We start from the raw sequence: 17,224 nt of genomic DNA, 5'->3' as shown, positions 1-17,224 counted from the left end.
TCACTGCACCTCTCTGGGCCTCAGTGACCTCATCTGCAAAATGGGGATGGAGACTGCGAGCCCCACGTGGGACAACCTGATGACCCTGTATCGCCTCCAGAGCTTAGAACAGTGCTCGGCACATAGTGAGCGCTTCGCAAAGACCATTATCGCTGTTACTGGGAGGACAGCTCAGTGGCAGGTACCTTTATCTTTAGAGAAGCAGCGTGGCTCAGTGGAAAGAGCCCGGGCTTGGGAGTCAAAGGTCATGGGTTCGAATCCCGCCTTTAATAATAACGTTGGTATCTGTTAAGCGCTTACTATGTGCAGAGCACTGTTCTAAGCGCTGGGGTAGACACAGAGGAATCAGGTTGTCCCACGTGGGGCTCACAGTCTCAATCCCCATTTTACAGATGGGGGAACTGAGGCCCAGAGAAGTGAAGTGACTCGCCCACAGTCACAGAGCCGACGAGTGGCAGGGCTGGGGTTCGAACTCATGACCTCTGACTCCAAAGCCCGTGCTCTTTCCACTGAGCCACGCTGCTTCTCTAAGCTTTGCCACTTGTCAGCTGTGTGACTGTGGGCGAGTCACTTCACTTCTCTGGGCCTCAGTGACCTCAACTGTAAAATGGGGAGGAAGACTGTGAGCCTCACGTGGGACAACCTGATTCCCCTGTATCTCCCCCGGGGCTTAGAACAGTGCTCTGCACATAGGAAGCGCTTAACAAATGCCAACATTATTATTATTATTATTATTATTATTATTATTATTATCTCTTAAAGGGGCACAGTACCCTCTGGTGGTCAAGACGTTTCGCTTTAGCTGTGACTGAAGCTTCAGAGAAGCCTCGGCACAACTCTCGAAACTGAGAGCGAGACTGGTCGGTGGTAGCCTGGAAGATGTGATTTTCAAATTCCCCATCTGATTTTCACGTGCTCAGCGGATAAGGCGGAAGACTCCGGAACCGTCCACTTAACGGAGGAGTGAGTTACGGTAATTTAATACTGGTAATTCATCTTTGCAGAATAAAGTTAGGGTAAATAATTTCTTCTCCTGCAAAAAGGATTACATTGATGTATTACCATTTAGGGGAGAAGGTGAAACTCCAGTGGGGGGGCTTTGACCTTAAGTGCTCAGGAGAACCAACCCTGAAGCACGATCAATCTCCCAGAATAGCCCATCTTAAAGAAGGGCACACGTCGTGTAGATCCGCATTAAATTCTGACCTCCACACTCTGTTCCATAAAAGGATTCAACTACAAAACGTTGCTGTGAGTGGGCCCACTTGAGCCCAGGATATGAACGGAGCAGCGTGGGGAAGCGGCGTGGCCTAGGGGGAAGAGCGCGGGCCTGGGAGGCAGGAGGACCTGGGTTCTAATCCCACCTGTCTGCTGTGTGACCTCGGGCAAATCACTTAATTTCTCTGGGGCTCAGGTACCTCATCGGGAAAATGGGGATTAAGATTTAAGAGTCCTGCGTGGGACAAAGATCGCATCCAACCTGATGATCTTCTATCTATCCCAGAGCTTAACGCAGTCCCTGGCACATAGTAAGTGCTTAATAAGCACCATAATAATAAAAAAAGTGGGGAGAGCTGTAGTCTTTCAGATCGGTGGGGGGATTGTGGCCTAGGGGAAGAGCCTGGGCCTGGGAGTCAGAGGACTGGGTTCTAAAACTGGCTCCTCCATTGTGTGATCTTGGGCAAGTCACTTACTTTCTCTTCCTCAACTGAAAAAAATGTTCTTCCACTGCGACAGAGACCATGTCCAACCTGATTAACTTGTATCTTTCCCAGAGCTTAGAACAGTGCTTGACACACAATAAGTTCTTAAGCATACCATAAAAAAGCCCAAACAAACCATTCGTCTGAGAGGTCAGACGAGGGAGAGTTGAGGGCAAAGTACGACGGGAAAACTGGCTTGGGAAGAAAAAGAGAGCAAGATAGAGAACAGCGGACGAGGAGGGAGGATATTAAAGATAGGGAGAGTTGGCGGAGGGTCTTGAAGCCAGCGTTGAGGACTCCTTTTCCTGATGCAGAGGAAATAATGTCATATAATGTCACAGAATCAGAAAAGGACCATATTTCAGGATCCATCTTTCCAGCTGTGCGCAAACATATGCTCCGTTACCACTGTCACTCGTGACTATTTTTAATAGCTACAGATTTAAAGTCATTTTAAATAAAAACAGAAACTTGAATTTTGGAAACTGAACAGGTGCCTCAGACATAAATAAATAAAAAAAAGATTTTTTTTTCTGTTCCTCAATCAATGGTATTTATTGAGTGCTTACTGCCTGCAGAGCACTGTATTAAGTGCTTGGAAGACGACAATTCAACAGAAGTGGTAGAAATGTTCCCCTGTTAATATGACATCTGATGCAACATCTCAAACCACTCCATTTATCGAGGAAAAATAATATTTTTTAAATTAATGTCTGTCTCTCCCCCTCCGGTCTGTACGCTCATTGTGGACAGGGAATGTGTCTGTTTATTGCTGTATCGTACTCTTCCCAGGCGCTTGGTACAGTGCTCCGCACACAGTAAGTGCTCAATAAACCCGACCGGACGAAAGAATGAAGAAATTAAAGTGACTTACGATAATGCACGTAGGAACCTCCCGAAGTGAATATTCTGCTTTATTTGGAATATCCTGGTTTCCAATCAGTTCATAAACAGCCGGAGAGGACAACAAGTTCACCAGGGCTAGGAAAGACTAGGAAAGGAATACAGATGATCCAATCATTAACTAATGATCAAGTTTCAGAGCGAGCCTGGCTGAGAAGCATGTCACGTATATGCATCAAAGACATTTTCAGGGCTCTCATAAGAGAGGAATTTTAACAGAAGTACATTTTTCATGGTTGCCTAAAGGGAAAAAAGCAAACGTTAAACAAAACGGACTTCTGTCAATGAATACATAAAGCACATCGTAATGAGCCAAAATGTAGAACAGTGACTTGCTTACAGAGTATAGGAGTGAAAAAGCAAAATTCCAAGTGAATGTGCACAACAGCTTTTCCCCTTTGCGAATTCTCTTCATGATGATGATGGGGACGATAAGGATAACAACAATGATAATAATATTCGATCATTGCTATGTGCTCAGCGATGGGATAAAGAGACGATAATCAGATCGGACACAGCTCCTGTCTCGCCAAACTAACTCTCTTCCCCTCTTCAAAACCCTACTGGGAGCTCACCTCCTCCGAGAGGCCTTCCCACACTGAGCTTCCCCTTTTCCTTCTGCTCCCTCTCTGCCCCCCCGTCAGCTAAGCCCCCTTTCCCTCTGCTCCTCCCCCTCTCCCTTCCCCTCCCCTCAGCACTGTGCTCATTTGTATAGATTTTATTACCCTATTTATTTTGTTAATGAGCTGTCCATCCCCTTGATTCTACTTATCGTGATTATGCTGTCTCGTTTTTGTCCGTCTCTCTCCCCCGATTAGACTGTGAGCCCGTCATCGGGCAGGGATTGTCTCTCTCTGTTGCCGAACTGTACATTCCAAGCGCTTGGTACAGTGCTCTGCACCTAGTAAGCGCTCAATAAATACCTTGAACGAATGAATGAACATGGGGCACACAATCTAAGTAATCAATCGATCGTCTCTATTGAGCACTAACTAGGTGCAGAGCACTGTACTAAGAGATTGGGAGAGCACAATACCAGAGATATAGCGAATACATTCCCTGACCAAAACGAGCTTACAGTCTAATGGGGGAGACGGACATTAACTAAATGTCTGTCAGATGAATAAGAAATGTATTCATCCATTCAATAGTATTCATTGAGCGCTGACTATGTGCAGAGCACTGTACTGAGCGCCTGGAATGTACAATCATATTCATTAAAATTATCATTCATTATTATTATTCATTTAAATCATCATATATAATTTAAAGATGTGCACATGGGTTCTGAGGGGTTGGAGGTGAGGCGAATATCAAATTTCCCTTTCAATATCAGAGGCCGCAGCAAGGACCCACTGTAGGCTCCGGGCCCCCCACCCCACCCCGGGCCCCCGCTGCCCTCCCGGAACCACCAGGCCCGAGCCCGAGCTGCCAACTCCCTGGCCCGTCCCCTCGCGCCCGCTGCCTCCACGCTGGCAACGCTGCTCCCGCTCGCTCCCGGCCACAGCTGGGGCCACTCGGGACCGGGGATGGAAAGCTGAGGCCGCTCCCTCGGAGCGGATAGACCACGGGCCTGGGAATCAGAAGGTCCTGGGTTCTAGAGAAGCGGCGTGGCTCAGTGCGAAGAGCCCGGGCTTGGGAGTCAGAGGTCATGGGCTCGAATCCCGGCTCTGCCGCTTGGCAGCTGACTGTGGGCAAGTCACTTCACTTCTCTGGGCCTCAGTTACCTCATCTGTAAAATGGGGATTAAGACTATGAGCCTCACGTGGGACAACCCGATTACCCTGTATCTACCCCAGCGCTTAGAACAGTGCTCGGCACATAGTAAGCGCTTAACAAATACCAACATTATTATTATTATTATTAAAATGGGGATTAACTGTGAGCCGCACGTGGGACAACCCGATTCGCCTGTATCTACCCCAGCTCTTAGAACAGTGCTCTGCACATAGTAAGCGCTTAACAAATGCCGACATTATCACTCCTGGCTCTGCCTCTTGTCTGCTGTACGACTCTTGGGCCAGTTACCTCATCTCCCTGGGTCTCAGTTATCTCATCTGAAAAGTGGGGATTGAGACTGTGAGCCCCACGTGGGACAGGGACTGTGTCCAGGCGGATTTGCTTCTATCCAACCCAAAGATGTGCCTGGCACATAGTGAGTGTGTAACAATAATAATAATAATAATAATGATGATGGTACTTGTTAAGTGCTTACTATGTGCCAAGCACTGTTCTAAGCACCAGTTCATAATAATAATAATAATGTTGGTATTTGTTACGTGCTTCCTATGTGCAGAGCACTGTTCTAAGCGCTGGGGGAGATGCAGGGTAATCAGATTGTCCCACATAAGGCTCACAGTCTTCATCCCCATTTTACAGAGGAGGTAACTGAGGCACAGAGAAGTTAAGTGACTTGCCCAAAGTCACACAGCTGACAAGTGGCGGAGCAGGGATTCGAACCTATGACCTCTGGCTCCCAAGCCTGGGCTCTTCCCACTGAGCCACGCTTGGACTCCGTCCCTGTCCCACATGGGGCTCACACTCTTATCCCCCTTTTACAGATGAGGTAACTGAGGCCCAGAGAAGCGAAGTGACCGGCCCAAGGTCACTCAGCGGACAGGTAGCGGAGATGGGATTGGAACCCATGTCCTTCTGACTCCCAGGCCCGGGCTTTATCCTCTAAGCCACGATACTTCTCAAGCTGCTTAACAAATAACCATTATTATTATTAGTTACTACTTAAGTAACAGAATACGTACCTAACTGCTACAGAAGGTTACGAGTTCTCTGAAGCCCAGCAGTCACGGACCTGGGGACCGGCGACTGGAGGAGGCGGCTACACAGGCCTCGGGACCTCATCGGGACCTCCGCCAGCCTACCCTCGGCCCATCACAATCCCGTCCTGCCCATCCTTCCCATCCGCTCCGTGGCTCAGTGGCAAGAGCACGGGCTTTGGAGTCAGGGGTCAGGGGTTCAAATCCCAGCTCTGCTACTTGTCAGCTGAGTGACTGTGGGCAAGTCACTTCACTTCTCTGTGCCTCAGTTCCCTCATCTGTAAAATGGGGATGAAGACTGTGAGCCCCACGTGGGACAACCTGATTCCCTTGTGTCTACCCCAGCGCTTAGAACAGTGCTCTGCACGTAGTAAGCGCCTAACAGATACCAACATTATTATCGCTTTCCGCCTCTAGATGGATCCTCCCGGATCAGTCGATTAATCGACAACGGGTACCGAGCACCGTCGGAAAACCAAGCACGGCATTAAGCCCTCGACCTCACCACCCTCTTTTCTTCTCGGCAATCTTGCGCTCCCTCCTGCCTCAAGGGGAACCGGACACAGCTCGTCTTGCCAGCCCCTCGGGCTCAAAGAGTCCAAAACTGAACCCCTCGCAAATCCTCTCCTCCACTTAATTTTCCCCTGACAGAAGACACCACCACTATCCTCTTTATCTCTGAAGCCTTACTTACTTACCCTGATACTTAAAAAGCTAACTCATGCCCGTACCCTCTTTTTCTTAACTACATTAGGGAAGCAGCGTGAGCTACCGGGCCTGGAAACACAGTCCTGAAAATCAGGGGATCTGTGTTCTAATCCCGCTATGGCTCTTGCCTGCTGTGTAAGCTTGGGCAAATCATTTAACTGTACCTCAGTTTCCACATCTATAAATTGAGGATTAAACACCCGTTCTCCGTCCCCCGTGTACCCGACGTAAGAGAAAGACCGTATCCAAGCTGATTATCTTATGTCTACCACGGCACTGAGTACGGTGCCTAGGAAATACCACAGTCGTTATGATTACTGTTATTACTATTATGCCATAATTATTCACAATTGGTTTGCTTGCTTTCTCAGAACACTATCACTTTTTCTGTAAAGATCTGCATCTCCTGCATCTGTAAAGAAAGAGTCTGAAAGAGGGAAGACTATGAAGTTTGAGATGGATGCATAAAGGGTTCATTCAAGTTAATCATAACAATAAGAATAATAATAACTGTAAGTTGCTTACTATGTTCCAAGCACTGTTCTAAGCACTGGGGTAGATACGAGATCCTCAGGTCCCACATGGGGCTCACAGGTCTAAGAGGAAGAAGAACTTGCAGATGAGGGAACTAAGTAAGACACAGAGAAGTGAAGCGACTTGTCCAAGGTCACCCAGCAGGAAAGTGGCGGAACCGGGTTCAGAAACCAGGTCCAATTGCGGTTCCCCAAATCGCACTCCGTCAGGACGGGAGGACACCCGATGAAGCTTGAAAGTGGGGAAGCTTCACAGCCAACAACAAGAAACACTTCTTCTTCTCCCCATTCAAAAATATGTAACTAGTTCCTATAAGTCCAACAGGAGGAAATTATAATAATAATAACAATGTTGGTATTTGTTAAGCGCTTACTATGTGCAGAGCACTGTTTTAAGCGCTGGGGGAGATACAGGGTAATCGGGTTGTCCCACGTGAGGCTCAAAGTTAATGCCCATTTTACAGATGAGGGAACTGAGGCACAGAGAAGTGAAGTGACTTGCCCACGGTCACACAGCTGAGAAGTTGCAGAGTCGGAATTCGAACCCATGACCTCTGACTCCCAAGCCCGGGCTCTTTCCACTGAGCCACACTGCTTCTCAATTAGCACTGGGTTCAAGAAGGTGTGGGATACATTCATGCATGAACTGATTCTCTTCCCCTCTTCAAAACCCTACTTAAAACTCACCTCCTCCGAGAGGCCTTCCCAGACTGAGCTCCTCTTCTCCCTCTACTCCCTCTACTGCCCCCCCTTCACCTCTCCGCAGCTTAACCCTCTTTCCCCCCATCTCCCTCTGCTCCTCCCCCTCTCCCCTCCCATCCCCTCGGCACCGTACTCGTCCGCTCAACTGTATATATCTCCGTCACCCTGTTTATTTTGTTAATGAAAGGTACATCGCCTCGATTCTATTTAGTCGCCATCGGTTTTTACGAGACGTTCTTCCCCTCGACTCCATTTATCGCCATCGTCCTCGTCTGTCCGTCTCCCCCGATCGGACCGTAAGCCCGTCGAACGGCAGGGACCGTCTCTATCTGTTGCCGACTTGTTCATTCCAAGCGCTTAGTATAGTGCTCTGCACATAGTAAGCGCTCAATAAATACTACTGAATGAATGAATGAATGAACAATCTATAACGCCCCCAGTTTTGCTAAACCAAAGGAGCTGGGCGGATCGTTGGTCTAGACAAGTAATGGCACTGATTAATGCACACAATCCCTATTTATTTTTTTCAAACGGTAATAAAGTTTTCTATCAAAGAGCCAAATGCCTGGTTCTTTCATTTTCTCCCCAAGCCTCTTCTCTGGGAGCACACCTTCGAATATCCCAGGCTCACACTGACTTGAAGATTTTCTTCCATATTCCTAGAAAAAACAAGTCGCTTCCAAAATCTCGTATTCTATGTCACGCATGCAGTTGTTTTCCCTGCCCTCTAGAATGTATACTCGATGAGGGCAGGAAATCCGTCAACCAACCCTGTTGCACTGTACTCTCTCGAGCGCATAACACAGCGCTCCGCACACAGTAAGCGCTCAATAAATGCAATGAATCGACTGGAGCGTCGGTTCTTAGGTGCATGTTTGGAATCCCGGTTGACTTTCTGTGGACCACGGCCTGGACATCTGATAATGAAATCTGGCCCAAATATTATCTCGGTTAATTCCGATCCGCTAGCCTAAACCATATTTAATTAAGTGGAACTCTCGGTGAAAGCGATCCGATAATTGCATTTGGTCCAAAGTAACCCTGCACAGAATCTTAAAGAGATGTGATTGAGGACTTCAAGGGACTCTGTTATTGGGAAAATTCCATTTCTCCTTCATTAGGGAGGATTTTTTTTTCAGATCATTAACGTAGAGTCATCCACTGGTAATTTGGGAACCTGAGCAAACATTTACGGTGATTACAGGTTTCCAGAAAAAAAAAAAAAGTACAATTATAATAAGCAGTGGGTTGGTCATTAATTATCCAGAAAAGGTGGAAAGGCAGCAGCTGAGATCCAAGACATCAGCGCTCTAATAGAGGGAAGGGCACAGGGCGGGGGTTAAGTGATAAGAAAATACTGGAAGATCAAATATCTGATGCAGATTTGGGGGAGGGAAGTGCAAAAGAGCAATAGCTTATTATGATCATTATTATCATTTTATTGTCTTTGTTAATTGTAGTATTGGTTAACCACTTACTATGTGCTAAACGCTACACTAAGCACTGGGGTAGATACAAGATAATCAGGTCCCACAAATCACTGACATCCAAAACTCTGATCAGGCTTCAGAAACCTTCCCAGTTTTATTTGAAACACACATATAAGTCCAGTGGTGAAGTAGATACAAGAAAATCAGGTCCCACAAGGGGATCCCAGTCTAAGTAGGAGGGAGAGCAGGTATTGTATCCCCATTTTGCAGATGAGGGAACTGAGGCACAGAGAAGTTAAGTGACTACCCAAGGTCACACAGCAGACAAGTGGCAGAGCCGGGATTAGAACCCAGGTCCTCTGTCTCCCACACCCATGCTCTTTCCACCAGGTCGTGCTGCTTCTCATGGGAATTAATTGTTGAGGCTATAACTTCTCTCAGTCACTAAACACTACGGACTGCTTTGCAAAACAACTACTAAGGAAAAAGAAGAAGGGGCTGAAGTGATAGAACTGCCTTCTCAATATTTTTTTGCTGTTTTTAATGTTTTGTTTTTAAGGGCAGATGATATTTCTAAGAGGTTATGGCACCCTCTATTCACCCCACCCTCAGCCCCACGGCACTATAGTTGCAATTTGTTTATTTAGATTAATGTCTGTCTCCCCCTCTAGACTGTAAGCTCTTTGTAGTCAAGAAATGTGTCTAACAAGCCCGGGCTATGGAGTCAGAGGTCATGGGTTCGAATCCCGGCTGTGCCACTTGTCAGCTTTGTGAATTTGGGCAAGTCACTTCACTTCTCGCTGCCTCAGTTACCTCATCTGTAAAATGGGGATGAAGCCTGTGAGCCCCACGTGGGACAACCTGATTCCCCTGTCTACCCCAGTGCTTAGAACAGTGCTCGGCACATAGTAAGCGCTTCTCCCAAGCCCAGGCTCTTTCCACTGAGCCACGCTGCTTCTCGTGTCTACCAACTGTTAGACTGTACTCTCCCAAGAGCTTAGAACAGTGCTCTGCACCCACAAAGAGCACAGTAAGCATACCGACTGATTGATTGACTGACTGACCTTGCTCTTTCCAAATCACTAACAACCAAAACTCTGATTGGGCTTCAGAAACCTTCCCAGTTTTATCTGAAACACACATATAAGTCCATTCAATAGTATTAATTGAGCGCTTACTATGTGCAGAGCACTGTACTAAGCGCTTGGAATGTACAGATCGGCAACAGATAGAGACGATCCCTGCCCTTTGACGGGCTCACGGTCTAATCGGGGGAGACGGACAGACGAGAACGATGGCGATAAACAGAGTCGAGGGGAAGAACAGCTCATTAAAACGATAGCAAATAAATAGAATCAAGGCGATGTACATCTCATTAACAAAATAAATAGGGTGATGAAGATATATACAGTTGAGCGGATGAGTACGGTGCTGAGGGGGTGGGACGGGAGAGGGAGAGGAGGAGAGGGAGGGGGTGAGAAGAGGGTTTAGCTGCGGAGCGGTGAAGGGGGGGTAGAGGGAGCAGAGGGAAAAGGGGGGAGCTCAGTCTGGGAAGGCCGCTTGGAGGAGGTGAGCTTTAAGTAGGGATTTGAAGAGGGGAAGAGAATCAGTTTGGCGGAGGTGAGGAGGGAGGGCGTTCCGGGACCGCGGGAGGACGTGGCCCGGGGGTCGACGGCGGGATGGGCGAGACCGAGGGACGGCGAGGAGGTGGGCGGCAGTGGTGAAGTGTATAGAAATGGGAGGTGGAAAGAGCAAGAGTAGAACTATAGAAGCAGCCAGGCCTAGGGGAGACAGCACGAGCCTGGGAGTCAGAAGGATCGGGGTTCCAATCCGCCTCTGCCACTTGTCTGCTGTGTCACCTTGGGCATGTCACTTAACTTCTCTGTGCTTCAGTTACCTTATCTGTAAAATGGGGACAGGGGCTGGGTCCAACCTGATTAGCTTGTATCCACCCCGGCGCTTAGTACAGTGCCTGGCACAAAGAAAGCATTTGACAAATACCATAATTATTATTAGCAAATAACATTTTAAGAAATTAACCAGATGAGGATGAAAAAAGTAGAAAAGTAAAGTGGGGAGAGAGAAAAAGAGAGAGAGGAAGAGAAAGAAAAGAAAGATTGGAAAAGGTCTAAAACTGGAACTAAATTCAAAACCAGACAGAAAACATTAAACTCAAGGGAAGAACCTTAGAATCTCTGGCCCAGAAATAACCTTAATGGATCATCTAGCCTAGCCTGGGATCTCCAAGCCGGTGATATAGAATTCATGAGGGAAAATACGAAGACAAGGAAAGGAGTGAAATATATACAAGGTGAAGCTGAGCCAAAGATAAATAATGGAGAAGAGAAGAAAAGAAAAATTTTACGGAATCAAAGGAGGTTGCACTGCAGATCTCAGATTTCCCTTTGTGCTACACCGAGAATCAAACAGCTAAAAGCTCTTCCTTGTAGCGGGGTAACGGCTCATTTTAAAAACAAATTACTTGTTCGGTGCTAGCCGAAATGCCGAAGCATAGAGTGAAAAAGCTAAATTCAAAACTGATTTCTCATAGAATTTTGCTCCTCTGTCCTTTCTGTGGCATTTGCTTATGTTGCTGTTTCTAGCCTATTGTGGGTAGGGAATGTGTCAGTTTGTTTTTGTAGTGTACCCTCCCGAGCACTCACAACAGTGCTTTGCACACAGTAAGCACTCAATAAATACGATTGAATACACCCTGAGATATAGGTTATATACAGGATATATAGTAAAAACGATGCAATCGTAAACAAACGGACCTGAGGAAAACAGAAAAAAACAGACAAAAATCAAGCTATGTTCGTTTTTTTCAGATGTCGGCTGGTGGATTTACGGGATGGAGAGAGAAGTTGGCTACAGATGGCCGGCACCATCTAACACCTGTCATTAGAGATCTCAAAGTACTGAATATTCATCAATCCTCCAAAATTTACTGTGTGACGAGTAGAAAATTTCCTATTTTCCGAGAGGCGGATGAGGCTTAGGAATTGAATGATGTGTCCCAGGGCTCTCAATAATTCAGTGGAGCATCTCTGGACGGAAAACCTTGGAATGATAGAGCTGGGGAACTTCAAGAGATCATCTATTCGGCTCTCACCCTCAGAAAGGAGAATGACCAGCTATCCACGAAAGATGGATACCGCTTTACTTAGAGATCTCCACACCCTCCCTCAGTTCGCCGCTCCAGTGCTTCACCACCCAACAGTCGGCAAGCTCTTCTTTTAGGTGTAACCCAAATCCCTCCTGCTTTGACCTGTTTCCTCGTTATCACTTCAGTGGACATGGAGAGCTTCCTTCTCCCCAACAGCCAGGCTGAACAAAACCATTCTTCAACCTTTTCTCAACAGACTTGCTTTCCGATCCTTTAATGGGGTTGGTTGCTCTTCCCCGACCTCTTTCCGGTTCATTTTCATCCTTTCGATTGTGTGAGAACCAAAAACCTGAGCGTGAACCCTCAACTAATAATCATGGAAGCCTTAGCTGTAAGTCTTGAGGGTCATCCCCTAATCAATCGGTGGTATTTACTGAGCGCTTACTGTGTTGCAGAGCACTGTACTAAGCACTTGGGAGAGTATAGTTTAATAGAGTTGGGAGACCCATTCCCTGCCCTCAACTGTATTGGGATGCAGAGGACCTGTGTTCTAATCCTGGCTCCGCCACTTGTCTGCTCTGTGATCTTGGGCGCATCACCTAACTTTTCTGTGCCCCAGTTTTCTCATCTGTAAAATGGGAATTGAGAGAGTGTGCCCCAGGTGAGACAGGGGCCGTGTCCAACCTAACTTGTATCTACCCCAGCATTTAGGACAGTGCCTGGCACATTTACTATAAGTCCTGTGGGGCTAGGGAGTGGTGATATCAAAGTGCTTAAGAGGTACAGACCCAAATGTGAAGGCGATACACAAGCGAGGGTGAAAAGGGGTGGGGATATGAGGACTTAGGGAAGACCTCTTATTGTATGCATTTTGTTTCATTTATTATATTTCTTAAGCATTTACCATTTGTCAAACAATGATCTAAGTGCTAGGGTAGATACGAGTTAATCAGGTTGGAGGAGATATGATTCTAGTAGGGCTTTGAAGATGAGGAGAGCGTTGGCCTGACCAAGATCCACCCTTTCCTCTCCATCCAAACCGCTATCACATTAGTAAAATCACTCATCCTACCTCGACCGGATTACTGCATCAGCCTCCTTTCTGACCTCCCAACCTCCTGTCTCTCTCCACTTCAGTCTATATTTCACTCCGCTGCCCGGATTACCTTTCTTTCTTTATATTAATGCCTGTTTACTTGTTTTGATGTGTATATATCTATAATGATATGTATTTATATTGATGCTACTAATACCTGTTTACTTGTTTTGATTTCTGTCTCCCCGTTTCTAGACTGTAAACCCGCTGTGGGCAGTGACTGTCTCTCTTCATTGCTGAATTGTACTTTCCAAGCGCTTAGTATGGTGCTCGGCGCACAGTAAGCGCTCAATAAACGCAATTGAATGAATGAATGAAAAGCGGTAGGGAGTTCAGAGGAAGAAGGATGAGGGCAAGAAGTCAGCACTTAGAAGAGTGCTCTGCACGCTGCAGACGCTCAATAAAATACGACTGATTGCTTGATGTCAGGGATGAGACAGAGGAGATGGAGGTACAACAAAATTAAGTATCCACTTTGGTAATCCCCAGGACCTCACTGGCTTCTTGAACAATGGTGCCACTTTACTGACCCAGATTAAGCTGGAGGTCACTTATCAATCAATGGTATTCATTGAGCGTTTACTGTGTATAGAGCACTGTACTAAGCACTTGGAAGAGTACAATCCAGAGATGGTAGACACGATCCCCTCCCACAGATGATGATTCTCCAGGTCTTTTTCTACTCTGCTTGCTCTACTCCAGTCATAATAATAATGTTGGCATTTGTTGAGCGCTTACTAGGTACAGAGCACTGTTCTAAGCGCTGGGGTAGATACAGGGTAATCAGATTGTCCCACGTGAGGCTCACAGTCTTCATCCCCATTTTACAGATGAGGTGACTGAGGCATAGAGAAGTGAAGTGACTTGCCCACAGTCACACAGCTGAAAAGTGGCCGAGGCGGGATTCGAACCCATGACCTCTGACTCCCAATCCCGGGCTCTTTCCACTGAGCCACGCAGTCATTTTCCATCCTACTTCTATCTATCCCTAATTACCCTACCATGAACTAACCTTAACTCCAGTTCATTCCGCTTTCTCAGGGACACCTTTTTTCCCCCCAGTGTCAGTCATTTTGAATTCTAGTCCCGCCTTCCAAAACATTAACAACTCTACTCAGTTTAGCATCATCTGCAAATCTGATGGGCAAGCTCTCGCTGAAACTTTATTTTACTGCAATTGGGGCTTAAAATCCGTTGATCTTCAACAGCTCACAGAGGCTGAAAATGTGGATTTTTAAAAGAACTATCTCCCACGAGGAGTTGGTGTGTGAATTTTCCCTGAGGTTTTATGTGGTTTAATGTCAGAGTTCTTTTTCAGCTTAGTTATCCATGATACTTGTAAATATTTAACTCCATAATGATAAATAATGAAAATTCTGGTCTGCCGCAAATCTCGGCGAACCCCAAATGACTGGAAACAGCAGGGAAATTTAGATTTAGATGCCTTTCTTCTAACCTTTCCTCTAACAAGCTCTGTGATCGACTCCGATTTTATCCCGGGCTATAGGAATCTGGCACAAGACTCATTCGCTTTTTAAGATCATTCGTCTCATTCTGAAGAGTCCCAGTTGTTTTTACTTTGCTAAACAAAATCGCGTTTGCTCCCATCCTTTATCGTTAGTAATGAAATGCATTCAGTACTGCCGGAATGTCTGTTTTCACTTCCCATGTTGGATAGAGCGTGGCTCAGTGGCCAGAGCCCGGGCTTGGGAGTCAGAGGTCATGGGTTCGAATGCCGGATCTGTCACTTGTCAGCTGTGTGACCGTGGGCAAGTCACTTCACTTCTCTGTGCCTCAGTTACCTCATCTGTAAAATGGGGATTAACTGTGAGCCTCACGTGGGACAACCTGATTACCCTATATCTCCCCCAGTGCTTAGAACAGTGCTCTGCACATAGTAAGCGCTTAACAAATACCAACATCATTATTATTATTATTATTATTATAGAGCAGGAGGGCAGAAGTAGGGAACGTTCTTCCGACAAGGCTCAACTGTCTGGATACAGCGCAGGGTAGTGTCAGAAAAAATGGTTATGCACTGCAGAAATAATAATAATAGTAATGGTATTTGCTAAGCGTTTACTAGGTGCCAGGCACTATATTAGGCGCTGGGACAGATGGGCTCCCAATCTTAATCTTCATTTTACAGATGAGGTAACTGAGGCCCAGAGAAGTGAAGTGACTTGCCCAAGGTCACACGGAAGACAAGTGGCAGAGCCAGGATTAGGACCCAGGTCCTTCTGACTCCCAGGCCTGTGATCTATTTACTAAGCCACACTGCTTCCCTAATAATCGATCAATCCGGGGTATCTAGTTGAGCCTTTACTGTGTGCAAAGCACTGTGCTAAATGCTTGGGAAAGTACACTACAATAAAGTTGGTAGACGTGGTTGTTGCTCACAAGAAGCTTACGGTTCACAGGAGAAAAAGGGATAAAGACGTGCATAAATTGGCTTCAAATTCAATATAGGCATTTGGTGACTAAGATAAATTGGTTCTGTTCTCGCTCCTAGAGATCACCAAACCTAATAACAACCTCCCAACTGAATTATCAGATAAGCAGCGATTCAACAATTGATTATACAAAGTCACGGCCTGCGAGTGGTTTTGAAGTTCGTAACTGCTACTTTCCAAAATAATAAATCAGACACTCAGTGTCAATCTAAAACAGATCAGTAAACCATTCAGCCCAGGTGGGGGCAACTGGATGCTTGGAGGAAGCATGGGATGGTTCCTAACCAAAACCGACTGTCCAACCCTCTAAGTCCTCCCTAATAACTCGTTTTGTTCAGTAATTCCCTCCTCTCCAACCCTCCCCCAAACTTGAATCAGAGGATGATGCCAAACGAGCCGTTGGCAATTTGAAAGACAACAGAAACCCAACGAAATAGCCCAGGTGACATGAGCTCTTCCCTCGGCCCCTTGGGATATAAACCCTTACATGTCCAAGTACAGAAAATGTAAAATCAAATCGCTTCTCACCTTCTGGCAACTTCGGTCAATGGGATCCACTGGGGTAGATCTGGGGTGTGTGACTCCGACGTCGTCTCTTCCGCACTCCAGCAAGGCCCACAGTTCCGTCACGAGAGCACCGATAAATCCTAGAATCAAGTATCGTACGACAATCTCTTTCATCAATCAGCCGGTGATATCTAATGAATCGCTCCACCAACTGTACTTATTGAGTGCTTCCTGTGTGTGGAGCACTGTACTAAATGCTCGGGAGAGTACATTATAACAGAGTAGGTAGACACGTTCCCTGTCCACAACGACCTTACGGTTTAGAAGAGGAGACGGACGTTAATATAAAGAAATTAATTACGGGTCTGTACGTAAATGCTGTACAGGCTGAATAAAAGCTGCAAAACCAAGCGCAAGGGTGACACGGAAAGGAGTGGGAGAAGAGGAAAAGAGGAATAGTCTGGGGGGGAGACAGACGCTGAGGTAAATAATTTATAATAAATAATTTAGATCTTGACGAAGCTCTGTGAGTCTGGTGAATACCCTTTCTTTCAACCTGCAATGATTCGCTTTCCCCCGATCTCTCTAAACTTCCAGAGCTAAATAGCCTTTTGTGTTAGTGATGCCTTCAAATGCTTGAACAGGATCTCTGCTGCAAAGATTCAAACACTGCCAGCACTTGGATTCCAGGCTTTCTATTACTCCATTCCTGTCTACGTCCGCTATTGCGTCCCCCTTCCTTTGCTCGGACAGGCTACTTCCACCTCAAGTTCCTCTGGATGATGCTACCCAGATAACTCTTCATTTTGCAATCATTTATCCGGAAACACAGTCCCAGATATCTCGCAAAGTAACTCGACAGAAATAGAAGTCTGACCATTTTTAGAAGAGCGACATGGTTGATAGTTTGAAATAACCCATCTGTAACTGGCCTACAAAGTAAGTGAAAGACAAACTATTTGCAAGGATATAAATACTTAGAGCTAAATTAAAAAAATGGAGCGAGCTTACTGATGTTGTGGTGGCTTTCTTATTTTGGCTGGTGATGAGCTAGGTGAGGAGAAAGGAGATGGACTCATCCCATAGAGTAATAATAATAATAATAGTATTTGTTAAGCGCTCATTATGTTCCAAGCACTGTACTATGCACTGGGGTATTTACAAGATAATCAAGCCACACAGGAAGCTCAGGGCATTGAATCCCCATTTTGCAGATGAGGGAACTGAGGCACAAAGAAGGTAAACGACTTGCCCAAGGTCACACAGCAGGTACGTAGCGGAGTCTGGATTAGAAACCAGTTCCTCTGAC

At 46.2% G+C, this 17,224-nt stretch overlaps 1 protein-coding gene across 3 annotated transcripts in view; it reads right to left on the bottom strand.

Moving 5' to 3' along the window:
• Nucleotides 1-17,224, bottom strand: part of TBC1D32 (TBC1 domain family member 32) — a 235,422-nt gene that overhangs the window by 130,165 nt on the left and 88,033 nt on the right. For all 3 annotated transcript variants that reach the window (XM_029056266.2, XM_029056257.2, XM_029056276.2), the window contains 2 exons: nucleotides 15,937-16,055; nucleotides 2,578-2,694 (listed from right to left, as the gene is read on the bottom strand). In XM_029056266.2, the coding sequence (XP_028912099.1) occupies nucleotides 2,578-2,694; nucleotides 15,937-16,055 (236 nt within the window). The remainder of the gene's footprint in view (nucleotides 1-2,577; nucleotides 2,695-15,936; nucleotides 16,056-17,224) is intronic.

The sequence above is a fragment of the Ornithorhynchus anatinus genome, chromosome 2 (genome assembly GCF_004115215.2).
Source record: "Ornithorhynchus anatinus isolate Pmale09 chromosome 2, mOrnAna1.pri.v4, whole genome shotgun sequence".
NCBI classification, from domain to species: domain Eukaryota; kingdom Metazoa; phylum Chordata; class Mammalia; order Monotremata; family Ornithorhynchidae; genus Ornithorhynchus; species Ornithorhynchus anatinus.
This window is presented reverse-complemented; position numbering and strand designations above follow the sequence as displayed.